The 25,724-nt window shown below is 51.3% G+C and overlaps 11 protein-coding genes across 11 annotated transcripts; 7 read left to right on the top strand and 4 right to left on the bottom strand.

The window, feature by feature from the left end:
- Nucleotides 1-194: 194 nt before the first annotated feature.
- On the bottom strand, nucleotides 195-1,385 carry NTG2 (endonuclease III domain-containing protein; the record flags this gene model as incomplete). Its single annotated transcript, XM_043278221.1, has 1 exon — nucleotides 195-1,385. One exon carries the CDS (start codon nucleotides 1,383-1,385, stop codon nucleotides 195-197), a length of 1,191 nt encoding a protein of 396 aa, XP_043136021.1.
- Nucleotides 1,386-1,503: 118 nt separating this feature from the next.
- Nucleotides 1,504-2,162, top strand: pex4 (putative ubiquitin conjugating enzyme (UbcJ); the record flags this gene model as incomplete). The annotated part of the gene is made up of 2 exons (XM_043278219.1): nucleotides 1,504-1,774; nucleotides 1,837-2,162. 2 exons carry the CDS (start codon nucleotides 1,504-1,506, stop codon nucleotides 2,160-2,162), a joined length of 597 nt encoding a protein of 198 aa, XP_043136020.1.
- A 265-nt stretch (nucleotides 2,163-2,427) lies between these two features.
- On the bottom strand, nucleotides 2,428-3,534 carry ACHE_40061S (putative GPI anchored cell wall protein (Dan4); the record flags this gene model as incomplete). Its single annotated transcript, XM_043278218.1, has 2 exons — nucleotides 2,428-3,143; nucleotides 3,264-3,534. The coding sequence occupies 2 exons, from the start codon at nucleotides 3,532-3,534 to the stop codon at nucleotides 2,428-2,430; spliced, it is 987 nt and encodes a 328-aa protein (XP_043136019.1).
- A 1,084-nt stretch (nucleotides 3,535-4,618) lies between these two features.
- Nucleotides 4,619-5,224, bottom strand: ACHE_40060S (YbhB/YbcL family Raf kinase inhibitor-like protein; the record flags this gene model as incomplete). The annotated part of the gene is made up of 1 exon (XM_043278217.1): nucleotides 4,619-5,224. The coding sequence occupies one exon, from the start codon at nucleotides 5,222-5,224 to the stop codon at nucleotides 4,619-4,621; it is 606 nt and encodes a 201-aa protein (XP_043136018.1).
- A 1,719-nt stretch (nucleotides 5,225-6,943) lies between these two features.
- Nucleotides 6,944-7,678, top strand: ACHE_40059A (sterol desaturase family protein; the record flags this gene model as incomplete). Its single annotated transcript, XM_043278216.1, has 1 exon — nucleotides 6,944-7,678. The coding sequence occupies one exon, from the start codon at nucleotides 6,944-6,946 to the stop codon at nucleotides 7,676-7,678; it is 735 nt and encodes a 244-aa protein (XP_043136017.1).
- Nucleotides 7,679-9,040: 1,362 nt separating this feature from the next.
- gel1 (1,3-beta-glucanosyltransferase gel1) lies at nucleotides 9,041-10,435 on the top strand (the record flags this gene model as incomplete). Its single annotated transcript, XM_043278215.1, has 1 exon — nucleotides 9,041-10,435. The coding sequence occupies one exon, from the start codon at nucleotides 9,041-9,043 to the stop codon at nucleotides 10,433-10,435; it is 1,395 nt and encodes a 464-aa protein (XP_043136016.1).
- A 1,192-nt stretch (nucleotides 10,436-11,627) lies between these two features.
- On the top strand, nucleotides 11,628-14,520 carry ACHE_40057A (putative cellobiose dehydrogenase; the record flags this gene model as incomplete). Its single annotated transcript, XM_043278214.1, has 2 exons — nucleotides 11,628-13,799; nucleotides 13,852-14,520. The coding sequence occupies 2 exons, from the start codon at nucleotides 11,628-11,630 to the stop codon at nucleotides 14,518-14,520; spliced, it is 2,841 nt and encodes a 946-aa protein (XP_043136015.1).
- A 749-nt stretch (nucleotides 14,521-15,269) lies between these two features.
- Nucleotides 15,270-16,176, top strand: ACHE_40056A (putative Cu-dependent DNA-binding protein; the record flags this gene model as incomplete). The annotated part of the gene is made up of 3 exons (XM_043278213.1): nucleotides 15,270-15,345; nucleotides 15,430-15,566; nucleotides 15,634-16,176. 3 exons carry the CDS (start codon nucleotides 15,270-15,272, stop codon nucleotides 16,174-16,176), a joined length of 756 nt encoding a protein of 251 aa, XP_043136014.1.
- A 153-nt stretch (nucleotides 16,177-16,329) lies between these two features.
- ACHE_40055S (putative actin polymerization protein Bzz1) lies at nucleotides 16,330-18,767 on the bottom strand (the record flags this gene model as incomplete). Its single annotated transcript, XM_043278212.1, has 6 exons — nucleotides 16,330-16,712; nucleotides 16,761-17,883; nucleotides 17,938-18,018; nucleotides 18,063-18,590; nucleotides 18,640-18,666; nucleotides 18,723-18,767. The coding sequence occupies 6 exons, from the start codon at nucleotides 18,765-18,767 to the stop codon at nucleotides 16,330-16,332; spliced, it is 2,187 nt and encodes a 728-aa protein (XP_043136013.1).
- A 588-nt stretch (nucleotides 18,768-19,355) lies between these two features.
- dbp5 (ATP-dependent RNA helicase DBP5) lies at nucleotides 19,356-21,097 on the top strand (the record flags this gene model as incomplete). Its single annotated transcript, XM_043278211.1, has 6 exons — nucleotides 19,356-19,443; nucleotides 19,507-19,684; nucleotides 19,737-20,234; nucleotides 20,285-20,522; nucleotides 20,572-20,772; nucleotides 20,825-21,097. The coding sequence occupies 6 exons, from the start codon at nucleotides 19,356-19,358 to the stop codon at nucleotides 21,095-21,097; spliced, it is 1,476 nt and encodes a 491-aa protein (XP_043136012.1).
- Nucleotides 21,098-21,930: 833 nt separating this feature from the next.
- On the top strand, nucleotides 21,931-23,399 carry URG1 (putative GTP cyclohydrolase II; the record flags this gene model as incomplete). The annotated part of the gene is made up of 4 exons (XM_043278210.1): nucleotides 21,931-22,002; nucleotides 22,052-23,008; nucleotides 23,061-23,342; nucleotides 23,394-23,399. 4 exons carry the CDS (start codon nucleotides 21,931-21,933, stop codon nucleotides 23,397-23,399), a joined length of 1,317 nt encoding a protein of 438 aa, XP_043136011.1.
- Between the last annotated feature and the right edge of the window lie 2,325 nt (nucleotides 23,400-25,724).

Here is a 25,724-nt window from a genome sequence, read left to right as displayed (position 1 = left end):
GATTCGTTTAGAGCTCAGCGCAGCGTGGGCAAAGGGATTGTCAAGAATTAAATGCTGTTAGATGCCAATGAAGATATCATAAAGGGTGAGGTGAGTGGAAGCTCTCAACCCACTCAAAGGTCCCGTGATATTCACTGCCTTGTGGCTCTGGTATACACCTACGGACACCACTATCACCATCAATGCTAATCTCATCATTTACCTCTAACTTCACTCTTACAAAGCTTCGTCCCAGCCAAATCACACTCTCCACATCTACGCCCAACAGGCAGACAAACCGTCTGCCCCAGTCCAACTAACAACTTGTTAATCTCATGCCATTTATCCCGCGGCAGCCACGACTCCAGCGCTGCCCTTGTCTCCTCAGGGTTCTTGGTCTTATGCCATCCCCACAAATTGGTTATACGATGGACATGCACGTCAACGCCTATGCCATCGTGTTTTCCCCATGCGGCGCTCATGCAGAGATAGGCCATTTTGGGGCCTACGCCGGGGAGAGACATCAGTTCCGGGGCGGTGGAGGGGATGTCGGAGTTGTATTTGTCGTGGAGAATTTGGGCTGCGGCTTTGATGTATTTGGTTTTGTTGTTGTGGAAGCCGACGGTGCGGATGAGTTCGTTGAGGCGTTGTGGTGAGACGGCTAGGATATTCTTCAGGGTGAGGGCGCTGGGTTGCGCCTTTTCATCTTCTTTCTTGACATCCTCTTGCCTAATGTCGTTTTCCTTCTTAACGTCGTCCTCTGTCTTGATCTCTTCCTCCTTGCCTTCTTGCTTAACAGCGTCGTCCTCTTTCTTGACACCATCCTCCTCCTTAACCCCGGGGTCCCCCAACTCAGTATGCAACCTCTGCATTGCAACAGCAGTAACAGTATCCTTCGTCTGCGATGACAACATCAACGCAACCAAAATATGAAACCGCTGATCTTTCGCCGACGACGCCCGCCAATATAACTCCGCGCATCCCATCGTATCCACCGGCGCGGTTGGATTCCTCTCCCGCATTCTCTTCACGGTATTGTAGATCGTCTCCCAGTCGGAGGGCGGTTGTACGGTTGGTGATCCATTCTCAGCCTTGATTTTTCGCGCTGGGGTTCGGCGTGCTCGTTTAGTTGGTGGCGCTGTGGTTTCGGTCGTCTTTTTTGTGCGGACTGGTGCAGCAGATGCAGAGGCAGCTTTCCTTCTCTTCGCGGGCGGCTCGAGGATATCCTCGATGTCAACGGTATTTACCGACGAAAGCGATGAGACGTCCTCATCTTTGACCTCGGGCGGGTTGTCGTACGCGAAGCTCTGGAGATTCAGATTCAGATTCGCGGAACCGCGCGTGCGACGGGGAGACAGCGCTTGTAGGATTTTGCTCGTTTCCTGTGATGTTCGCGAGGTGCGCATTGTGCTTTCTGTGCAGGTAACGTAGCGTAGCGTAGCAACCGTGGACAAGACCATCACATGGCGATCGTATCCGTAACAATTTCCGTACTCCGTACGAACACCCGACCCACGCCTCGGGATGAATTCACCGCCTCCGCCCCATAGTGATACAACAACCTGCACATCAACAACTCCTTGTATACGGAGTACTACACTACCACTTGTACATACTCATCCAGATACAGTGAAGAAAATGGCCTCCCCCTCAACAACACAGCGCCTCCTCCGCGAACTCAAAGACTACACCAAATCCCCCAACGAAGCACTCCTGCACCTCGGCCCAATCGACGAAGATGACCTACTGCACTGGGAGGCCGTGCTGAAGGGTGTCAAGGGGACGCCGTACGAGGGTATGCCCTCCCATTTCCCCAAATAAAAGACGCATTCCGATTAATTTGTTGATGGATGGCAGGCGGCCTCTGGTCCCTAACAATAACCATCCCCCCCAACTATCCCCTCACGCCACCGACCATCCGCTTTCGCACGCGCATCTCCCACCCCAACATCTCTTTCACGACGGGCGAGATCTGTCTCACGCTGCTTACGACGGAGCATTGGAGTCCAGTGTATACGCTGTCGACGACGTTGACGGCGATTCAGCAGTTGTTGACGGATCCGCGGCCGGAAAGTCCGTTGAATGTCGATGTGGCGGCGTTGTTGAGGGATGGGGATTTGGTTGGTTGGGAGAGTGTGGTGAGGTTTTGGACGGAGGAGGAGAGGTGGGGTGGGCAGGGTTAGTTTTGTTTTGTTTGGGGGGGGGGGAGGATGGTTGGGGAGAGTGTATATGGGAGGTTGTTTATATCATACCCTACGGTTTGGACGGACTGTTATATCAAACTTATTGTTTTTGGAGGATAATAAACTGTTCATATGCAGCTGGATCTAAGGAAAGACAATGTCGGACGCCGGGCATGCTAGAGTAAAGAACGAATGCAACGCCTATGCAATGCGATAATACTTTCGCAAACAACAAATAACAATAAAAAAGAAAGGCAAATGACAACTAGAGAGCCATGGCAACAACAGCAGCACCTCCCACGATAGCCAGGAACTCCCGCTTCAGGTTCGTAGTACCAGCACCCGATGTATCGGTCTGCAGACCTGGCTTGGCAGAGGAAGTCGACGATGCAGTGGGATGCACGACGGTGAACATGGTCACAGTGCTTCGCTCACCATTGGCCATGGTCGTGGTGCTCTGGTACGTAGAGGTGTAGGGAGTCGTATGTTGAGTGGTGGTCTCGGTAGACGAAGAGGAAGAAGCAGTGCTGGTGGTGCTGGTGGTGCTGGTGGTGCTGGCAGGGCTCGAGCTGGTCGAGGTAGACGGAGAAGAGGTGGAAGCAGAAGTGGAAGAAGGCGACGCAGAGGTCGACATGGTTGTCGATGGGTTGGTCGAGGATCCTCCCGTGCTAGATCCAGCAGTGGACGAAGCTCCAGTTGACGAGGCCGAAGTCGACGCAGGCGTGGACGACTCGGTCTCCGATGCGCTGCTGCTGCCGGTAGAGCTGGAATCAGTAGTGCTGGATCCGGCACTGCTAGAGTTGGCGGTGCTACTCTCGGCAGTGCTGCTCTCGGTGGTGCTCTCAGCACTGGAGCTACCAGTGGACCCTGCGGACGAACTAAGCTGGTCCGAAGTACTGGCCGCAGTCGAGCTTGGTTGATCAGCGGAAGAGGCCTCCGTAGACGACGCCTGATCGGACGACGGCAGCAAGGAAGAAATGTCTGAAGGAGAAGCTGTCACCGACGTGGACTCAGAAGAAGATTCCTCGGACGAAGTCGCAGAAGCAGAAGCAGAAGCAGGGGCAGTTGAAGTGGCATCAGTGGCAGTGGTGGTGGTATTACCTCCGACGTCTTGTCTTTTCACGAGGTCCAACAAGCGCTTGCCCAGGGACTCGTCCTCGTGCTGGAGAGCGCTCACGGCATCGGTATCAGATGGGAAAATTCCATCGCGGAAGCGAGCAGAGAGGCGATGGAGGGCGTTGTGGATAGGGCTGTGGTCGTGGTCGTAGTCATTGTGGGTGTTCAGGAGGTCATCGCGGTGTTGGTATTCGGTGGGGGAGGCCGCGATGGAGGACGCCAGGAGGGAGAGCAGAACAAAGCTCAAACGGGTCATTTTCCTCTTTTGCTCCGTACTTGAATCCAGGATAGAGGAAGAGGAAGAATTGAAACCGGGGAACGGTCAATTGAGGTTGAGGTTGATGGGAGATACAGATGCGATGCGATGCAGGACGCAGGATGACAGTGGCAGTGGCAGTGGCAGTGGCAGTGAATAAGTGCAGCCTGTCAGATAAAAAATGAGAAAAAAAAAAAAAAAGCCAAACTACCGCATCAAGGGAAGAATAAATAAGGAGAGAGTGAAGAGCAAGAAAAAAAAAAGTTTGTGAATCTTGGTTGGCGCTGGACTAATTTTTCCCGGTTTAGCCAGCGATAACACGACGCAATAGTCCACAATAGTCCATTCCACGGCGGAGTTATCGGTGGCGATGACAGCTCATTTTTAAGGGCTCCATTCTTGTACGTATCGCTATACGTACTCTGTGCTTGTATGTTGGCACCGGTCCATACAATCCCAGGATGCTGGTCGCTACCACGGATCATTGCGGTTACAGTTGCAGCAACTCTGGACAGGGGTTACGTCTTGGCTCAACGTACTCTGTGCATACATAGAATACTATGCTTCCAATTGATATACGATCTAAAATGACAAATGCGACCGACGCATCCGGCTAAGCTCTCCAGATCGGGAATAGCAGATCCTGCGAGCAGCTAGTCTACATTAGGCAAGGTTTGTTGACAATGGTTCCATTGGTGGGTGAGACGCCATGGCCGAGCTACGGCCATTCCCGTGGAGAACACTGCCTTTTGGGTAGAACGGGGTGGAAGGAATTGGTACATACCAAGCTCAACATGTCTCATACAGACTCCGTTTTATTTGTATATCAGAGTACCACTGACATCGGCTCAATCCGCTCGTATCAACCGATTCATTGACTCGCACAGACTGGCAGTGCTAAAATAACTTGTCTTACTGATCTATTTATGGACAGTAAAGTACCGAGTAGTCATGAAGTCATCCACGTGGAGTGCATTCCATGGATCCGAAGATCTGGATCAGGTATCATAACAATACATCAGAGACAGCGTGAAACAAAGGACCATACAATTAACAATAAGACCCATATCAACCCTCAACACCATCACTTCCGCTCCACCAGCCCAATCCACATCCCCCATCCAATGACTTTACCCTCAATCGCATGCGAGATCTTATCCAGCGTCACAGGACTCTTTAGCTTCCCCGTATCGATCCGCTCATTCAACGCAATGACCTCGAAGAAATACCGATGCGGTCCATGGCCAGCCATAGGACTCGGCGGCAGATAAACCCCTCCCCCGCGACAGACACCATACTTGAAACCCCCAGACACCGTATACGGCTCCGTCCCGTACTGGAAATCCTCATCCCCCAATCCGGTAAACACGCGCGGAATCCCATAGTACAGACCGTGGACGATCGGATGCGAGAGCGGAGCATCAGGATCCTCGCTGACGAGCAGGTACTCTTTCACGTAGGGCGAGGGACTTTTCCATTCGAGGCCCGGGAAGCGGCCGGATCCGTCTGCGGTGTAGTTGCTGCTCATCCACGCTCCAGACCGACCTAGTTCGGGGCTAACCACGGTAAAGGTCGGGTCGGGGTAGAGCGAGAACGCCGGGCCTTTGATGAAGAGTTTGCTGTACTCGCGGTCACCGTGGACGAGGATGGCCAAGAGGGCCCAGGCCAGGGCGTGCAGGAGGGGAATCATTGTTTTTGAGCGATACTTGAATGCTGGTGGATTGAAGTGGCAATGTTATCGAATTTTGATGCTCAGAATAACGGATTGACGTTAAATACAGTTTATCGATGAGTGTATCGATGCAGAGATAAACGAAGCTGTTTGGCTTTGGAGATGACAGGAGATGTGACAGGAAGAAACATTGTTCCTTGCATCGTGGGTTTTTATGGAAGCTCTGGCGGATATGGCAGGTGCTGGCCCGGTACTGATTCGGAAGGTGCGGTGTCATAGGAAGGAGACAACAGCACCGGCAAAAGAGAAAATTAGGAGGGAGTGACACTGACAAGAGTAAAGGGTTGAACGGGATATCTAACGCATTTTGATTTCCTATAGTGCATCGAAAATAATATTGCAGTTCAATAAATTGTACAATCCCATTTTGACAGTGCATTTGTCCTACGTCATTTAACTGGGTTGAATAGTTCATGAGCATTCAGTCAATATATTATTATATTCCATTATATATAACATCAATTCGGCATATGGCAACCAGAGAAGACCAAGTGAAATAGTACGTATCCCTAGCGCAATATTAAGGACAGTGTCAAGCCAGGGATCTAGAGCCATCCACTATTAGAACCCCAGGCTGCAAATGCGTTGGTATGAGGATACCTGGCAGGAATGTCTAATACTGTTCCTTCTGATATCTTCCTCGACGACAGGCTCGGATGTTACTCGTTGTTGGTTAGAGAAATTGCCCGTCAGTCGATAGATCGTATAATCCCTTAATCATCCTTCAGCAATTCCCTCTCATTCACGTATATTTGGTTTGACGCATGTGATGTTTCCAATCACCCCATCCTCTCATCTCCATTCGAGAAAAGAAAGAGTACCATTGTGGACGACCCTGGGCTCACCTGTTCACCCCTTTGTCCAATTATTCACACACGGTGCGCTTTTCTAATGAAAGCAGTTGGGATGGTCCCAATATGCGAAACACTGTATACTCAGGGCCCATAAGCAACCGAAGTCAATTGACGACGGCCCCGTAGACGCCGGAACCCGGATGCCGGCAAGAAACAGAGATTTTATCTTCCATAGGTAGATCGATGCTCTCTGTATGCCCTCAATGTCAGCTGCGGAGGATTTTCATAATGTGTTTTCATTTTGTTTCCTTTGAGCACGTCTTCGTCTTGCGTCTGGTACCAAGGACATCAGATGGCAGATACTTCCAGGAGGAATCCTGGGTGACTGGATTCAAGGGCTTTTTCCGTCTAATGGGGACGAGGACCGTCATCGCCCCGTGGTAAATGTGTTGGCAATTGTAAGACGCCGGATTCTAGGAGTAAAACCTCCCGTGGACAATACAATTTATGAAGGTTATTTGATAATGGGAGCGATTCTCCCTGAAGAAATCCCTATATACCTGGTGAAGGAAACTGGTTATGGTTCAAAAGACCGGGGAATCTGTCACAGATGGAGAAGAAGAAGAAGAACAAGAAGACAGAGAGCCGAGAGAAAGAGGGGCAAGATGATATTGGGCATTGACTGAGTGAATAGAAGACTTCGCTCGGAGTCAAGTGAATATGCGGGATGAAGATCAGGTGAGGGACCGAGGTATCTCGATTTCCCCGATTTCCCCACGGTTAATCAGGATTTTCATAGTTCGTTAAATGCGCGAGTCACGTCGACAACTGTCACTATACACTTCTTCCTCCTCAAGTAATGCGACTTCGTACAAGTGACAAAATGGAAGCCTGGGCCAACATCGTGAAATCCTACTCTCCGCAATCCATCGAATTCATCGGAACACTCGTCGTCCAACTACTCACCTTCTGGCTGCCCTCGCTTTACTACGTTTCCCTCGACGCTTTATTCCCCTCCTTCTCGCAACGCCACAAAATCCAACCGGCCCCGAAACAACCCACTGGAAAAGACATCCGGCACTGTGTCGCGGTAGTTGCGAAGAATCAACTCCTCTCCACGACCCTCCACTTCCTCCTAATCACAGCAAAGACCAACGCCGGACTCCCCCCGTCCTATCGAATCGAAACCACCCTCCCAACGCTCTTCGAACTCACCCGGGACTTCATCATCAGCCTCCTCCTCCGCGAAGCCCTCTTCTACTACAGCCACCGCTTCCTCCACAGACCATACTTCTACGTCCGCATCCACAAACAACACCACCGCTTCACAGCACCAATTGCGCTCGCCGCACAATACGCGCACCCCGTCGAGCAGATGTTCGCGAATATCCTACCGATTGTCCTCCCCCCACAGATCCTGAAAAGCCATATATTGACATTCTGGGCGTTTCTGGGGTACGAGTTGTTCGGGACGGCGACGGTGCATAGTGGGTATGACTTCTTAAGAGGACAGGCGAGGATGCATGACTTGCATCATGAGAAGTTCAATTTGAATTATGGGTCGATGGGGGTGTTGGATTGGGTGCATGGGACGGATCGGTTGAGGAAGAGGGAGTAGTGCTGTGGTACAGAGTACGTGGGTGTTCGCATTCAGGATATATATCCGGGGGTTACTCCGCATCCGCATTGTACATATCAAGATCAATTGATTTATCATCGCCGTCTACTCCATACCTCCGTGAAATAATTACGGCCTGCAACCTATTCCAAGCCTTCAAACCCCTATACTTTGCAAAGCTTCTAGAATATAGAGTACAAAGTTTTATAGCCTGCTCAGCGCCAAGAACACGAGACCTTGGCTCTTGGCCGTTGAATTCACGCGCTGCAATATGCAACCGGACTGGTAGAGAACATGTTTGCTGCACTGGTTTGCTGTACTCCGTAGCGCCGTTGTTCTCAATCAGCTGTGATTGCAATGACGCCACTGCACAGGGACCGATATTAATTATGGCGTACACTTATTAGTAATACAGACACTGAAACACGGAGAATACTCGTTTCGGACTAAACTCCCTACGGCAAGTCGCAGCCAGGAACGTGCGGTTAGATCGGTGATCGTTTCCGTCGTGAGAGAGATCTGGTTTAGTGTGAATAGGGAAGAGAGTGCAGCATATTCACTCTGTAGGGTATGCAGAGATGCTTGTTAGAAGGAAGTAAGCGCTAAAGTACCCCGTACCCGTTGCGCTGTGTCAGTACAACGGGTGGGCTGTGGTTGGGCCAGATCATAACCCGAGGCTCCGTATGTTTCAGGATATCCACTGGTGCATTGTGCATAATCTGCAGGGCCTGCATTGGAATGCCGCCACGCAACGATGTTGGCACCGTTACAGCTGTGCAACTATATTTACCATATTTATCACCACTACGTACTTGTACAAGGACAGTAGTACTCTGCTCTCGGTAAGAGGCTCACGTGTATTGTATTGTATCGGAAGCAAACGAATCAATCCAGGGTCTCAGTGTCTAAATAGGGATACAATGCCCCACAGCGGCACACAAAAAAGGAAGCAGGTCTTGGCTGCCAGTGGTTAAAGGTCCCTGATTGGCTTATAGCAGCGCTCCAGCCCTTGTCCCTGACTCCAGACTCCACTGGACCCTGACACTAAACCAATCACAACATGCCAGACCAGGCCAACCGACGATCTGGATGATCTTTGTTAGGGAGAGTGTGACAGTACGAAGCCCGTAACCAGAATACCAGGAGTACATAATCACGCCGTTCCCTTCCTTCCCTTTTCTCTTTCTCTTCCATCCCTTCCATTCTTGTCTGCCCTTGATACACACCTTCGTTTTTTCCCCTTCTTCTTCAAGTCGTTCCTTTTTTCTGCTTCTGCATCTTAATCCAGCCTCTCGTTATCTACTATATTAATCTCTCGATTCTTTCTCTCATTTTCCATTCTATCTGGCAATCATTACAACAATGAAGGGTTCTACCATCGCTACCTCCCTCGTCCTGGGAGCTTCGTCGGTCTTGGCGGCCCCCTCCCACAATACCATCAAGGCCCGTGATGATGTGACTCCCATCACCACCAAGGGTAACGCCTTCTTCAAGGGCAACGACCGTTTCTACATCCGTGGTGTCGACTACCAGCCCGGTGGTTCCGGTGACCTTGCCGACCCTATCGCTGATGCTGACGGCTGCAAGCGTGACATCGAAAAGTTCAAGTCTCTTGGCCTGAACACCATTCGGGTCTACTCGGTCGACAACTCCAAGGACCACGATGAGTGTATGAACGCGTTGGCGGATGCGGGCATCTACCTCGTCCTTGATGTCAACACCCCCAAGTACTCGCTCAACCGCAAGGACCCCAAGCAGTCCTACAACGACGTCTACCTGCAGTACATCTTCGCCACCGTCGAGATGTTCGCTCAGTACAAGAACACCCTCGCTTTCTTCTCCGGTAACGAAGTCATCAATGACGGTCCTTCCTCCAAGGCCGCTCCCTACGTCAAGGCTGTCACTCGTGACATTCGCCAGTACCTTCGTGAGCGTAACCTTCGTACCGTGCCCGTTGGTTACTCTGCCGCCGATATCGACACCAACCGCCTGCAGATGGCCCAGTACATGAACTGCGGTACCGATGATGAGCGTAGCGACTTCTTCGCTTTCAACGATTACTCGTGGTGTGACCCCTCGTCGTTCACCACCTCTGGCTGGGACCAGAAGGTCAAGATGTTCGACGGCTATGGTCTCCCTCTCTTCCTTTCCGAATACGGCTGCAACACAAACACTCGTAAGTTCGAGGAAGTCGAAGCTCTCTACTCCACCAAGATGACCGGTGTCTACTCTGGTGGTCTCGTCTACGAATACTCCCAGGAGCCCAGCAACTATGGTCTGGTAAAGGTCGATGGCGACAGCGTCAATGAGCTCAAGGACTTTGATGCTTTGAAGACCGCCTTTGAGAAGACCTCCAACCCCGAGGGTGACGGTGGCTTCAACAAGACTGGTGGTTCCAACGGTTGCCCCAAGCAGCAGAAGCCCGCCTGGGACGTCGACAACGATGACCTTCCTGCCATTCCCGAGCCCGCCAAGAAGTACTTCAAGGACGGTGCTGGCAAGGGTGACGGTTTCTCAGGCTCTGGCAGCCAGTCCAAGGGTACCTCCTCCACCGGCACTGCTGAGCCCGGCTCCGCCTCCGTCTCCGGCAGCGACTACAGCAGCAGCGGCAGCGGTGGTTCTTCTTCGTCCTCTCCCTCTGGCTCCGCGGGTGCTGCTGCCGGTCTTAAGGTTCCCAGCCTGACTATGGCTCCTGTTGTTGTCGGTATGGTGACCATCATGTCGACCCTGTTCGGTGCCAGCCTGATCATGGTCTAATTTTCTCTTCTTCTCACCTTCCAAATTGTTATTTTCGATTCTTTCGCTCTTCATTTTGTTTGGTACTCAATGGGATATACCCGATTCTGTCCAGGCGTTGACTGGAGACCTCGGACAAGGGACAATGTACAGTTGCGGTAAGCGTAGACTTTAATTCATGTTTATGAATTGTTTTCCAGTACTATCTTTTATAGAGCATAAGTATGTCTGTACTCCGTAGTTTACTGTCGATTAGGTTATTCCCGACTGTTCCTGCAGACTCGGAAGAAACCGATATGCACGTGATCAGCCTGACAGGTGACCCACATATCTTCAGGTTACCTTCAGACTTCACCTTCGTCCTCACCTTTACCTTGATGATCCAAGTGCCAATGAACAATTCGCAGATACGAACAGCATCATCCGATATTACACTTGATTAATGTAAGTATATCCGAGAGCCATCCGAACCATATCTAATTCAGTCAGGGGCCGAATCTGGTGGATCACAGACCACACACAGACCATCCAGACACGTCGAGATGCCTACCACCGAGTCATACATCCAGCAATCTGGATTAATATGAGAGAACCAACATGTCTTTCATGATGTTCTGTTCGAGACAATTCTCCTTCAATGGAAACCAATGACAACCCCTGATTAGAGAGCCGTCTGCTCCGATTTGAGCAATGGAACCATGTCGTTTCGTGTTGATGGGCGTTGGAATATGCCTCAAACAGCCACTGTTCGTGAACTCCACTCGGAGATCAACCTACAGAGTACTGATTATTCTGGGCGCTCTACGGAGTTCTTCGATATATTGATGGATATTGTTATATTGTTGTACTCTACGCACAGGGTACGGCATCGTGAGAGGTCTCGGTCCTCTGCTCCATACTACTACTCGGCATGTGTCCACTGGTTAATATGCTCAAATCATTAGTGCAATTATCCGTCATCCTTCATATGCTCTTGGGAGTTGCCCCTCGTTCTGGCTTGGGACCTGGCTTGGTATATGAAGCCGGTAACTGTCCATAATGGCTGACCACTTTTTCCTGCAAACCGTTCTTTTCTTTTCTTGTATTCTTCCTTCTTTAATTCTTTCTTTTTCCGGCTGTTGCCGTCGTTCATTTGGGTTGCTGCTGGGACGGCTGACCCTTTCATTCTTTTTGATTCTTACTTTCTTTTTTCACTGCCCGGTACATTGTCGATATGCGTTCTCTTACCTGGTTGACGGCCCTAACCACGGCCCTTGGCGTGGCCGCTTCAACCACCGAGTCATCTGCCTACAGTGACTCTGCTACGGGCATCGACTTCCAACGTTGGTGTGATGAGAAATCCGGCATGTGCTTCGGTATGGCTCTCCCTGAGACCGTCAAGTCCGACTTTATCGGTCAGATGATCGTGCCACTGTCCGACTCGAAGGGCTGGGGAGGCGTGAGTCTTTCACCTTCGATGACCGAATCGCTCCTCATCGCCGCGTGGCCAAATGGTGACTCTGGCGTTGGTACCCTCCGCCAGGCCACCTCGTACACAAACCCGGATGTGTACCAGGGTGCCAGCATTGCCGAGATCCCCGACGGTGTGTCCATCAACAGCACCCATCTCACCTATACCTTCCTTTGCAAAGGCTGCATTGTTGGATCATCGACTTCGTTCAAGGCAAGCGCAGATACCAGCTTCCTCGGCTGGGCCCTGTCCAAGACCAACCCTACTACTCCTAGCTCGCCATCCTCTGTTCTTTCCTACCACGCTGCTGGCTTCGGTACCTTTGAGGTGCTCCTATCTAAGGCCAAGTCGGCCAAGTACTCGACCTGGGCTGCCAAGGCCAAGTCAACTACTACTCCTTCTGGCAGTGCCACTCCGTCTTCGTCGGCCCTTGCTAGCCAGACTCCTACTCCTAGCGTGGCACCGACTGTGTCGAATGCTACCTACGACTACATTGTTATCGGCGGTGGTGCGGCTGGTATTGTCGCCGCAGAGCGTCTGGCTGAGACAAAGAAGAAGGTCCTCCTGATTGAGCGTGGTGCTGCCTCGATCGCCTCCATGGGCGCCGACAACATCCTCTCCTGGAACAGTTCCCTGACTCCCTACGACGTTCCCGCTCTGGGCAGCTCGCTGTCTGAGCTTGGTCTCGTGAGCGACTACCTCTGCCCTGACACTGCTGGCATGGCCGGTTGCGTTCTTGGTGGTGGCACAATTATTAACGCCATGTCCTTCATCCACCCTCCCAGCCGCGACTTTGACGACAAGTGGCCCGAAGGCTGGAAGTGGAACGACATTTCTGCCGCAGCCAAGCGGGTGTACGAGCGCAACGCCGGTAGCATGCTCCCCTCTGCTGATGGCAAGCGGTACGACCAGAGCCTATTCAAGGTGCTGTCTTCGTTCTTGAACCGTCTCGGCTGGAAGTACGTCAACCAGCATGAGAATCCCGACGAGAGACACCAGATGTACAGTTACCCGTCGTGGTCTGTGGCGGATGGTATTCGCGCGGGTCCTGTGCGGTCGTATCTCCCTCTGGCTCAGGAGATGGACAACTTCAACCTCCGTCTTCTGACCAAGGTTCGTCGCCTGGTGCGTCGCGGCGGTCGTGTAACTGGCGTGGAAGTCGAGAAGGAGAACGGTGATATTGAAATCATCCACGTCCGCGCAGGCGGAAAGGTCGTTCTCGCTGCTGGATCGATGTCTACTCCTCGCATCCTCTTCAACTCTGGTATTGGTCCCGACGAGCAGCTCAAGAACGTCCAGTCCGGTAGCACTGGTGTTACCCTCCCTCCGTCCGGAGAATGGATTAACCTCCCCGTCGGCCAGAACCTGAAGGATCATCCCATGTTCACGATCAAGGTCGACACGCGCGCCAACTTCACTACCTTCAACACATCCAGCGTCATCCCCGGCCCGAGTGCCATTGTTCAGCGACTTTATGAGCAGGCCTCTGGTGTTCTCACTCAGGGTGGCCACAGACTTCAGTTCTGGACTTCTCTCGAGGGAACGGACGGCATCACTCGGTACTTCCAGGCCTCGTGCTCCGCAGCCGAGAACGGCGTTGTCACGATGAAGCTGTACCTCACGCACGGCGCTACCTCGTCGGGTGTCTTGGGTATCAACGGCCAAGGTTCGACGACCATCGAGACGGAGCCTTATCTGCAAACCGAAGAGGATAAGGAGGCGACCACACGGTTCTTGCAGGGCCTGGTGAAGGACCTCAAGAACTCGCCAATGGGATTCTCGATTCAGGATTTCAGCGACATCGAAACCCTGTTGGCGCAAAAGACCGCTGGTGACCACTATCTCGGAACAGCAAAGATGGGCACGGACGACGGACGCAAGAACGGTTCTTCAGTCGTTGACACGAGCGCCAAGGTCTACGGCACCGAGAACTTGGTATGTACCCCTCACCTCCTTGACAGCAGGCAAGATGCTAATATGACCGCAGTACATCGTCGACGCAAGTATCCACCCCGACCTCCCCACCGGCAACACCCAAGCAATTGTCATGATCGCCGCCGAGGCAGCCATTGAGAAGATCGTCAGTGGCTCTGAGTTGGGACAGGGTATCTCGGGCGCTGCCCCATCTTCGGTGGTGCTTTCTGCCTCTGCACAACACACCGTCATCGCGGCAGCAACTAGCACCGTCGACGCAGTAACCACCAGCATTGTCGACGAAACTCAGACCACGACCAAGACTGAGTCTGCGGCGGGACCGAGTGACGTCGCTGCTACTGGCGTTCCTGCCCCGTCTGCCCCTAGTGATGCTGCGCCTGCCCCTAGTGACGTGCCTGCGCCAACTGTCCCTAGCGAGAATGGTGCTGCTCCCAGCCACAGCGCTGCTCCTAGTGACAACGGTTCTTACAATGCGGCCACCGTACCAGTTCCTATGCGCACGCCCACACCTAGCGACGCCAGCGCAGAAGGTCAGAACGAGCAGCCTAGCCACATCGTTTCGACTATTTACATGACCGCTACGCCTACCGCCACCCACACCAACATCGTAACTCTCACGCACAGCAGCGTCAGCACCGTGACCGTTACCGCAGGCCAGGGCCATGCCCAAGGACAGGGACAGGTTCAGGGACAGCCGGAGTGTACCTGTGAAGTGCACTAGGTTGTAGCATAATTACTTTATTGTAGAATAAATAGAATCTGTACCAGATACAGAATGCAGAAAATGGCTCATTATATTTATACTTCAGGAATGCGGCACAGGGGCAGTGAGGGTGGTAACCTCGGTATGAAAATGCCGCACATAAGCTAAAACGATGTTATTGCAACGAGCCTGATAGTACACACCATAGATACTCGAGCGTACTGACTAGCAATGGTTCTCACTAGATACCATATCTCACTGGACTTTCACATGGGTAAGTCCCTACTCCTTCACACTAGACTCCTATAGAGTACTCGCCACACCATACCCGAGCACCCAACCGAACCTGACCAAAGCACCGGTCCAACACCCAGAACCAGTCCCAATAAACCAAATCCACGGCTCAGCAGCGTTTTAATTACGCCTAAATACTATGTATGGACAGGCAGAAGAATTCTCCAAGTCGGCGTCCTGACTCCGCATTGCTTATGAGGGATTTGCGGCAAATGCCTCATTGTTACTGGTACTCACAGTGGACCCTTCCGGGTGTGAGGATGATTTTCCGGGACAGGCGATCTTTTGGGTCGCTGATCTTCGTTTCTATGGAATATGGGTGCGTTGTGGGTGTATCATATGGAGAGTAATAATGGAGTATAAATCGTCTTCCTGTACACAGTGCTCTACCTACCTCTACTTTACCTCCACTTTACCTCTCTTCTATTCTGCTCTTCTCTGTTGACTTCTACAAAAAAAAAAAAAACAAAAAAATGTTAATAAACGGCCACAAATACTCCTGCGAAGCCTGCATCCGCGGCCACCGCGTGACAACCTGCAAACACCACGGTCCGTCCTCCCTCCCTTCTACAAAATACAATCCAAGAAAATTCCGCTCGCAGCGCGACCTGCTAACGGAGTGGTAAACGACAGACCGCCCCCTGACAAAAATAAATCGCAAAGGCCGCCCATTTTCAACATGCGGCATCTGCCACCGCACCCCCTGCGCGGTCCCCGATGAACACGCCAGACTGAGGAGGGAGGTTGAGAGTAAATCGCATCATCATAAGGTATGCTTTCTTTCACCCCAGGGAGATACATATATGGGAATGGGAAGGACGGGGCTAAGAGCCGCAGAAACCGAATGGGAGGTATGCGAGGCCGTTTCAGGGGTTTTTGCCGATTGCCCCGAGGCCGATGGGTGTGAAGTCGGGGTTGTCAATTGCGATGCAGACGCAGTCTGCTCCGGTTTCTGTTGCTGGGAGGAGTCCTGAGGGACGGTCGTTGGATGTGCATGCCGAGCCGGAGTCGAAATTTACGATTGGAACTAGCGGATCGCAGACGATGCCGACGACGATATCTGGAGTTGATATTCCCTCTGCGTCGGTGCCGAGCCTGAGTGGATCGCTTCCGTCGACTTCTTCGATAGCATCGAGTGCTTCGTCGAGTGCTTCATCATCGGATCTCCTGCCAATGCCACCGTTAGACCTTCCTCTTGATTTGGAATTAGAATTGCCGTTACCCATTCTGGAGAGTAATTGGGATAATCTGGATACGGGCGGGAAGAACACTGATAATGGGTTGGGTATGTGGCCGCTGGATCAGAGCGGGTTCTGCGGTCTGGATGATATGTCTGCTTTTCCTGGACAGAATACGCAGTTCTGGGTTGGAGAACTATAAATATCTGAGAGTGACATCCATTGGACTACGAAGTCACGCCAAACTAGACTAGAATAGACAAGTCAATTCATATACACGACTGTACAAACAAACAAACCACGCTTATGCAATGCAACAAAATACACACAAGAAAACAATCTATGTACATGGTACTCAAACTTCCTGGATATAATTCGCAGGAACACTCTTCGTTACACCGCCCCGCTCAACATCCGCCCACCCATCGCCTCCGTCCCGGTTAACCAACACGAACCGGTCGCCCTCGGCCATGTCCCATTCCATCTCGCTCCGCGCGGTGTAGTCGTACATCGCCTCGACGTATTGTAGTTTCTTTGCGCCGCGGCGAGGGGCGACTGCTGGGCCGATCTTCTTGCCCGGCGCGTGGCCTGCTGCAGAGGAGTTGGAGTAGACCGAGTTGCGACGGTCGGTGACGGAGGGGACGGGCGACTGAGCCGGTGCTGGGGCTGCTTCGACGTAGGAGGCTGGGACGAGGCCGGTTTGGGTGCCGGAGCGGACGTTGAGCCATCCGGAGCCGTCTGTTTTGTTAGCTTGCGTCCTAGTAAGGAGGGTGGGTGGTGGCTTACCATCTGGTTCGACGATGACGACGCTGTCGCCTTCTTGTACACTGACTTCATCTTCGCCCTGTGCTTGGTATGGGTATAGCATTCTACCCCTCGGTTCGCTGGGTTTTGGTGCGGGTTCGGGTGGCGGACTGATGTACGCTGCAGGAGGCGGTGCGAGAACCCTTCGTACCGGCGCCGGTTTGCTTTCTACGGGTGGTACGGGCGATATTGGCGTCTCCGCTCCGCTCGCGGGCTGAGATGTCACGTTCGACACTGATCGGTTGACGTTCGTTGCATAGCCCGAGCTCAGTGAGTTCATGGTGTCCTTGCGTGTTAGTGATGGAGCGGCGGATGATGTAGTCGAGGCTTCAAGGTCGAGTGGCGGCATGGAGGTAGCCTGCTCCTGACGCTCTGCCTTGAGCCTTTTCTTCTCTTCCTTGCTTTGTTCTCCTGGACATTCGGCAGGCACTTTCATTTCGCACTTGCTGTGGCAAGTGTATCCGCAGTCCCTGCAGTCAAAGCCCTTGGCCGATAATCCCCAGATGCGCTCCCCACACAGATCGCAGTTGGTAGGAATCTTGAAGGTCTGCGACTTGAAGTTGTGATTCTGAGCTCCAACGGACAAGTCACCCACCACGGCCATAATCGTAGAGGTTTCCACCTCGGCCGCCACTCGCTTGCGATCAATCTCGTGGAAGGCTTCCTGCTGGTGGAACAAAGTCCGCACAACATCCACCTCACTAACCCCCTCCTGACCTTGTCGCGCTCTCTCCCTATTCCGCCTCGAACTGTCCACTTCCCGCTTGTGCTTGTCCGCTTCGACCCGTAACTCGCGGACTTGCGTCTTGCTTTTGCTCAGCAAGTTCCGCAAAAAGACCTTGGCAGCTTCATCGGTGACGATCAATTCGTCGTCGTGCCAGATAGGACTGGCTTCGAATGTCAAGTTCGGAGGTTCTTGTGTTTGGGTGACGTTGTGGCGCAAAAACATATGCGAATCAAGATGCGGGGCATTTCGGGGTATCTCATTCAAAAGGTTCAACATGTGGTCCATACTCTTTGCCATGTACGAGTTTTCGAGTTCGGCTGCGAGGGACCAGAGGGAGTTGAGTTTGGCTACTCGAGTCTCGTTGAGGTCTTGAAGGCCCTAGACATATTCCTGATTAGCGCATTTTGAACCACTTTAGACGGGTGCACTCACGTCAATCATCTCGGGAACGTATTCGTGGTAGAACTTCTCCTTCATTTTATTTGTGATGTTAATGTGGATGAGGTATGTATTCTGCAGCCATTAGTGACATCCTTACCCCTGGTACAGCAACCTACCTTGACATTGTTCATCTCCAGGATTTGCTGCTGGTAAGCAGCCTGAGACTTTTGTTTACCATGGTCAAACGACGACTCCATCTTCTTCCGCTTGTTTTCGACCTCCTGACACGCCCCGTCATATTTTCCCTTCACCTTCTTCAGGTCACTGTACGAAGCGTCCCGTTCCTTCTCCAACTTCGCGTGGAAATCGACATGACATTTCCGTACCTCGTCGTATTGAACAGCCGCATGTTTCAAGGGCTCCGCAACCTGGATAAGCAAATCGTTGGCAAATTTGTCCCGTTCCCCCGCATGCGACTCAACAGCCGTCAGCTGTGTACCCCATGTAGTCAGCGATGCGGCCTCGAGCGATCCGGGCGTCATCGTAGGAGTATCTCCGACACTGAGTTGGCTGATCTTCTTCGCCTTGCGGTCGGAGTATTTCTTGCATAGTGCGTTCAGTTTCGCGGCGTATTCTTTTTCGATCGTGCTGCGTTCTCGGTAGAATTGTTGGATTTCGTCGAGCCATGATATTCCGTTCGTCACCTGTCCTAATCAGCCACGCTAGGAAATCGATGTGATGCGCGAGACGTACCCAATTGTTCACGGGCTTGAACGAGTCCTATACCACGTAAGTTAGCTCCCATATCTTCTGCATACCACGTACCGGAAGCATACCTTCAGCTCTGCCCCGAATTGGGGAGCAGCATCCAGGGTTGCCATGCTCAATTAGCGCATCAACTGGGAGTCTGACAAAGCCAGAAGTGCGACTTCAACTGAATAGAGTAGACACAATCAGAGTGAGTCTGGCCTTGAGAGAATGCGAACCCGAACAACGGCTACGCAATGCGGGCCAAGCGGGGAACAAAGTAAAGTGGCTGGAGGCGTGCCTGTGACAATACAATACACCAGCTGTCAGGCCACGTTGACAGCCAAATGACCTCATTTGCACCGTTTCTGGAAGCGGTGTGACCATACTGTACAATACCACTACTAAGCGCCAGCCGCTCGGCTATATTCCTAAACGGGCTAGCGTGGGATGATGGATTTTGGTTCGTCATTCTGGAGAGTCGACTTTGCTGGACTCATTCGCCCATTCACTGCTTGTTCCGCGCTCTGGACCTGTCAGAGCTCGAGTTTTCGTGTCTACACGCGTGTCGCTGATTGAATCGACTCTTTCCCGCTGTCAGCATTCGATTGTCTGCGCAACTTGACCTGCCCCGCTGTCGCCTCTGCCCCTCCTATCCTACCATCCCAATAAACAACTACTGAGCTCCTTTCGACCTTTCTTATTCCTAATTAACCATCAATATGTCCGCTGAGCAGCCTACTGAAGCACCCCCGGCGGGTGGCTCCCTCGCGGACCGCGTCTCGAAGCCTGAGGGCTCGGAACCTGCAGGTACAACACCGTTTGCCGATTGTTGAAACACCAACAGAAGCGTGAATCTAACGAATCCTACAGCTCCTGCTGAGAAGATAGACTGGAGCGAATCCGTATCTCCGAACGATGGAGCTTCGGAATTGCAGAACGGTTCCAACCTCCAGGAGCCCGAATACAACGTTGAAGTCAAGCTTAGCGACCTCCAAGACGACCCTAATAACCCCTTATACTCCGTGAAGAACTTTTCCGACCTTGGATTGTGGGTGATTGTATTTCTTTACAAGAACTGAGCTGGACTGACGACTTCATAGAGATGAGAACATCCTCAAGGGACTGTCCGCGATGAACTTCCGCAAACCATCGAAGATCCAAGAAAGAGCCCTCCCGCTGCTTTTGAGCAACCCCCCGAAGAACTTGGTCGGACAGTCGCAGTCGGGTACCGGAAAGACCGCCGCCTTCGTGTTGAATATCCTTAGCCGTCTCGACCTCTCGTCGGAGCAAATGCAAAAGACACCGCAGGCCTTGATCCTGGCCCCAACTCGTGAATTGGCTCGTCAGATCGTCGGTGTCGTTCAGGTTATGGGACAGTTCCTTACGGGGCTTCTCATTGGTACGGCCGTTCCTGCAGACTCCAACAGCCGTCCTACGAAATTGGAAGCCTCTGTGGTCGTTGGCACACCGGGTACCGTTATGGATATGATCAAGAGACGTACTATGGTCGCCGCTCGACTCAAGGTTCTTGTTCTTGATGAGGCCGATAACATGCTCGACCAGCAGGGTTTGGGTGACCAGTGTATTCGTGTCAAGGGGTGCGTTCACCCCCTTTTCACTACAAATGTGTGGTTACTAATTCCTATAGTCTGCTGCCCCGAGACGTCCAGGTCGTTCTTTTCTCCGCAACATTCCCTGCCCACGTTCACCGATATGCATCTAAATTTGCGCCCTCGGCGAACGAGATTACACTGCAGCACGAAGAATTGACCGTCGAGGGTATTAAGCAACTTTACATTGACTGCTCGAATGACGAGGACAAATACCAGACCCTTGTTAACCTGTATGGTCTTCTCACCGTGGGTTCTTCTATTATTTTCGTCAAGGTTAGTAGATCTCCGCCTGATTCTGTATCGCTCATCTAACAATGTCTAGACCCGTGTCTATGCTTCCGAAATCGAGAAGCGCATGATCCAGGAAGGTCACAGTGTTGCATCTCTGACCGGTGGTATCGAGGGTTCGCAGCGTGACGCTGTCATCGACGAATTCCGTTCCGGAAAGGCTAAGGTCCTGATTACGACCAACGTTCTTGCCAGAGGTATTGATGTTTCCACCGTCTCCATGGTTATCAACTACGTAAGTCGTCCTCGCAACTCTGAATACCGTTGTAGCGAGCTGACCATCCCAGGATATCCCTGAAATCCACCAGCCCGGAAAGCAGGAGAAGCAGGCGGATTACCAGACATACTTGCACCGTATCGGTCGTACGGGACGTTTCGGCCGTGTCGGTGTGTCGATCTCGTTTGTGTCCAACCGGGATGAGTGGAACATGCTTATGCAGATTGGGAAATATTTCAACGTGGACATTCAACGACTCGATACGACCGATTGGGATGAAGTGGAAGAGACTATTAAGAAGACGATTCGGAACCCGCGGTCCAACGCGACTTTTGGAAAGTGAGGAGATATTGAGCGCTGGGACGACTGCGATTTCAAATAGATTTGATTAGCAAATTCTGCTATATGGCTAATGCGTGAAGAATTATGAAATGTTTATATTTATCAGATACCAATGAGTAAGATTGCATTTGCGTGCCTTGGGAGTCGTTCCTCATGATATCAGCGGGGACTTCCATCAGGTGGGGAGACGGAGACTCCCGATCTGAGATAACGATAAGATAAAGGCGCGCTAGAGGGGACCATGGTTCTCTTCTTGATGACACTAGTAGCATTTGGTATCGGTTCTATATCACTGTAGAGGGATGGCAACAGAGCCTCCTTACTTGTATGTACTGCCTGGTATCTGTATTGACGCCCAACCTGGGGACGGAGATCTGCAAAGGTGATCCACCGGGCTGATGGAGCTGGTATAGCTGATAGAGCTGGGGAGCTGAAGAGCTGCTGAGGGCTACTCATAACTGGGAGAGCCATAAGCAGAAGACAAGGGACAGACAAGCTATAACCGGGAATAGTAGGAACATGATATAGAATAAGCACCGTAGTTATCTGGTTGACCAATACTGATAAGATGCGGGGTCACATGCTTGCTGCATCCAAGGGAGACACAAGATGACCACGTCGTCAGCTGCTCTTTTTCACCTCTTCTTCTTCTTCCTCTCTCCTTCCTCTCTCCTTCCTCTCTCCTTCCTCTCTCCTTCCTCTCTCCTTCCTCTCTCCTTCCTCTCTCCTTCCTCTCTCCTTCCTCTCTCCTTCCTCTCTCCTTCCCCTCTCATTCTCCTTTCTCAGTTACTGTCTTGATTCTCTCACTCATCACCATTCATCCTCACCTCCATCATGACGGCAGAGGATACCCCAATTTCGCCTGTTCAGGCACCAAACTCCACCAGCTATAGCAAGCACATTGTCGTACGTCTCTCTACTATATCCTTGGAAGCGAGCGAAGCTAACTCCCCAGCTCACCACCTACCCCGGCCAAAGCGGAATCGACCCCGTCCCTCTCACCTGGGGCGCCGCTGATGCCAAATCCCGCGGCCCCGTCGTCGTCTCCCGCAGCGGCCCATTGCTCAAGCGACGCAACGCAATGGGCGCCCACGGAGGCAGCTACAGCATTTACAACGCCCTAGCCATCGCCGCCGGAGACCTGCCCCCTGATTTCCGCCCGGACTTCCGCAACAGCGAGCCCACGTTCAACTTCCCCTGGCAGCCGGCGTGGGCGGATAAGACGAAGATTGTCTCGATGGATCCGTATGGCCATGATATTGTTAACCAGTTCCGGGAGGAGTTGGATGCTGGTTGGGATATTAGGCCTACTATGGCGATTACGCGGGCAAATATGAAGTTGGCGGAGATTGAGGAGGCGGTGAGGAAGGGGGATCTTGAGGTTGATGGGAATATTGTTGTTGATGAGAGTGGTGAGGTTCGTGTTACTAAGGTTGCTGTTGAGCCGGTTTGGTATTTGCCTGGTGTTGCGGAGCGGTTTGGGGTTGATGAGGGCACGCTGCGTCGGACGTTATTTGAGCATACTGGCGGCAGTTACCCGGAGTTGATCACTAGGCCGGATTTGAAGATCTTTCTCCCGCCTATTGGTGGACAGACGGTTTATATTTTTGGACCTCCGGAGAGAGTGTCGGATGAGAACGTGAAATTGGCACTGCGGATTCACGACGAGTGCAACGGTAGTGATGTCTTCCAGTCGGATATCTGTACCTGTCGGCCATACCTCGCTTTTGGAATCCGTGAGGCGATCCGCGAAGCACAGAATGGAGGTAGCGGTGTCGTGATCTACTTCCGGAAGGAGGGACGAGCCCTAGGCGAGGTCATCAAGTACTTGGTTTACAATGCTCGCAAGCGGGGCGGTGACACGGCCGACAAGTACTTTACTCGAACGGAGAACATTGCTGGCGTGAGAGATGTGCGTACCTATCCATCTTCTCGATTGAAGCATTCTAACGATTGAACAATAGATGCGCTTCCAAGCCCTCATGCCAGACATCCTGCACTGGCTCGGAATCAAAAAGATCGACCGCATGCTCTCCATGTCGAACATGAAACACGACGCCATCGTGCAGACAGGAATCAAGATCCTCGAGCGCATCCCCATCCCCGAGGACATGATCCCCAGTGACTCGCGGGTAGAAATCGACGCAAAGATCAATGCGGGCTACTTCACGACAGGCAAGCAGTACACGATGGAGGATCTGGCGAACGTGCGCGGACGTGGTTGGGAGAAGTGGGAGGATGTTACTGTAAGATTTGCATCTAATCTCATATTTGGAGAATCGGCTAACGTGTTGCAGCATTGATACGCCTCGTTGAGGCGTCTTATGGGAGCTCTATAACTTGATTTTAGCATAATGATGACCATATAGCATGATTTGATGATATATTTACAGGCGCGTGTGGTAGTGTCCGATATTGAATTGAATTGTTTACCCTAGTACGGAGTAATAAGTAGCACGTCGTTCCGTCGCTCAACGATTTTTCTAAGTAGAGCAATAAAGGTGGCCATCACGTAGACAGAACAGTTCAAGCTTGGTGGCATAAGCATCGGTCCTAATTTGCCTTTTATTTTGCCACACCTGTGTCCAATCTCTCCATCTGTTTACCTATTCTCACCGTATTCATCGCCTAATTTCCAATCGACTCTATCTTCTGAATTCTTGCCAGCCGGGTCTACACTATATCTAAAAGCGTGGATTCACCTCGGCCTCGGACAGTTATTCCATCACTGGCTAACAGGCAGCAAACCATTGAATGCTATCTCAATGACCTGAATGATATGTTTGATCGATTTGAACTTGCGCCTGTTGCCTTAGAATTGGTTACAGCCAACTTTTTAGGAGTCAGAGAAGAGGAGTTGAAGTTGCAAGACAATGAGATCTATGACGAGATACCAAGCCCGTGTTTCAACCCCATTCCAAACATCGATAAATACCATACTAACTTTTCACATGACGGAGTTTATAATCACCCAAAAGCCGTTCACACCCGGATTGAGGAATATACATACAACCTATCGGGCCGTATGAGTTCTCAATACTTGCAAATGAGATGTCCTGGGGATTTGGCTCATACCTAAGATTAGGGACAAGACGCGAGAGGCACAATCTTCGGTCTCTCACTTAATGGATTCTGTCAGATTGTGTCCCCCTTCCAGATACTTAAGGTCATAGCTAATGTCCATATCTCTTGATAGGGACTCTGAGAGGAACATCATCTTTGCAGAGCAGCCAGATACCCCCAATTAGAGTCCTGCTGAATCTTACGTCGATACTGAAGGCCGACCTCATGTCATGCTTATATTGAGAAATGACATCGATCCTCCACTGGGGAGAGATTCTAGCAATTTTGGCTGCCACCATGATCAGGATGCAGGCTTCACTCAGAGGGACATGTATACATTCCAGTAAGAGCTCAGTCCCTTCAAATTATTTCCTTTTTATCTGACTTTTACAAAACAATTTAGGTCCTTGTCTTTTCTTTCATGGGAAATCTCAAAGGAAGGATTCTTCAAGCATACTTTGATGGTTTTTGCCCTGAGAATTCGCAAAAGGAGGAGACCAAAACATGAAGACCTGACTGTTCCCTATGGAAGTCTGTTGCTCACATAAGTAATGGTTTAGGGCGATAAGTTGTAGCTAGTGTATAAAGGAGGATTCATTAAATTTATCCAGAGCTTTAAGTCAGACTGTCAAATTCAATCTGTCAAAACTTTCTTCATCTGTCGAGAGATATAAACTGGACAATGCGAACATTCAAGCCCCTGGATGTAGGACAGGTGTCGGATCATAGGGCATGATTCGAATAGACAAACGGCGCTAACACGCCAAACGATGCTATATGAGCAACCAAGACAAACGGGGGTATGAGTCCTGTTGCACAATGCCTACAAAACCCCTTCATCAGTTAGATAGATTTTCCCTTCTTTTTCTTCTTTCCAGATTCGATATTCTCGTCGATGGCTACACTAGTTTAGATAGGAATCTCATTTCGTTATCACCTACTAGTTCGAGCCCGTGATACAGGGCAAGTTGAGTCCAGTCAAGGGGTAAGTGCTAGTCTAGTCTGAATGATGAGATTTACTGACCCAACAGGTTAGCGGAAAGGCCAGGCATTCTTTAAGTGCGGTGGATGTATTTCCTAGATGAATTCATCAGTTTCACCATTGGTGATGTTGAGCGCTTGCCCTTGGGGCGGCGGTGTGAATACCAGGCGGCTTACTTGGGTATGTCCACCTCACATCCAACACATGTCCATTAAGCTAACATCATGTGTTTGTAGATGACATGGTCTACAATGGTGATGGAGTGTTGGGCTGCTTTGACAGTGAGAAGGCTTAAAAGATCAACCCCGTGGAGATGGCGTTACTGCTCGCTGCTGCAGGAAGCCAAAGCAAGACAAACACAAATGCTGCAGTGACCAAAAGCGGTGGTTGAATATTCATTGGGCTGTGTTTCAGGCTGGGTGTGTACATTACTGGTAGCAGTATCAACGCAATAAACATAAAGTTCAAGGACCAAAAAGCACCCTATTATTATTATGGACAGCAAGGAAATACTACAAGGCTTTGCTATCAGGAGGAAATATTTTGACATGAGTCTCTGGCCGCTAAGGGTCTTCTAATGCCC

The sequence above is a fragment of the Aspergillus chevalieri genome, chromosome 4 (genome assembly GCF_016861735.1).
Source record: "Aspergillus chevalieri M1 DNA, chromosome 4, nearly complete sequence".
Lineage (NCBI taxonomy): Eukaryota > Fungi > Ascomycota > Eurotiomycetes > Eurotiales > Aspergillaceae > Aspergillus > Aspergillus chevalieri.
The sequence above is the reverse complement of the archived record's forward strand: the minus strand, read 5'-3'. Positions and strand labels throughout refer to the sequence as shown.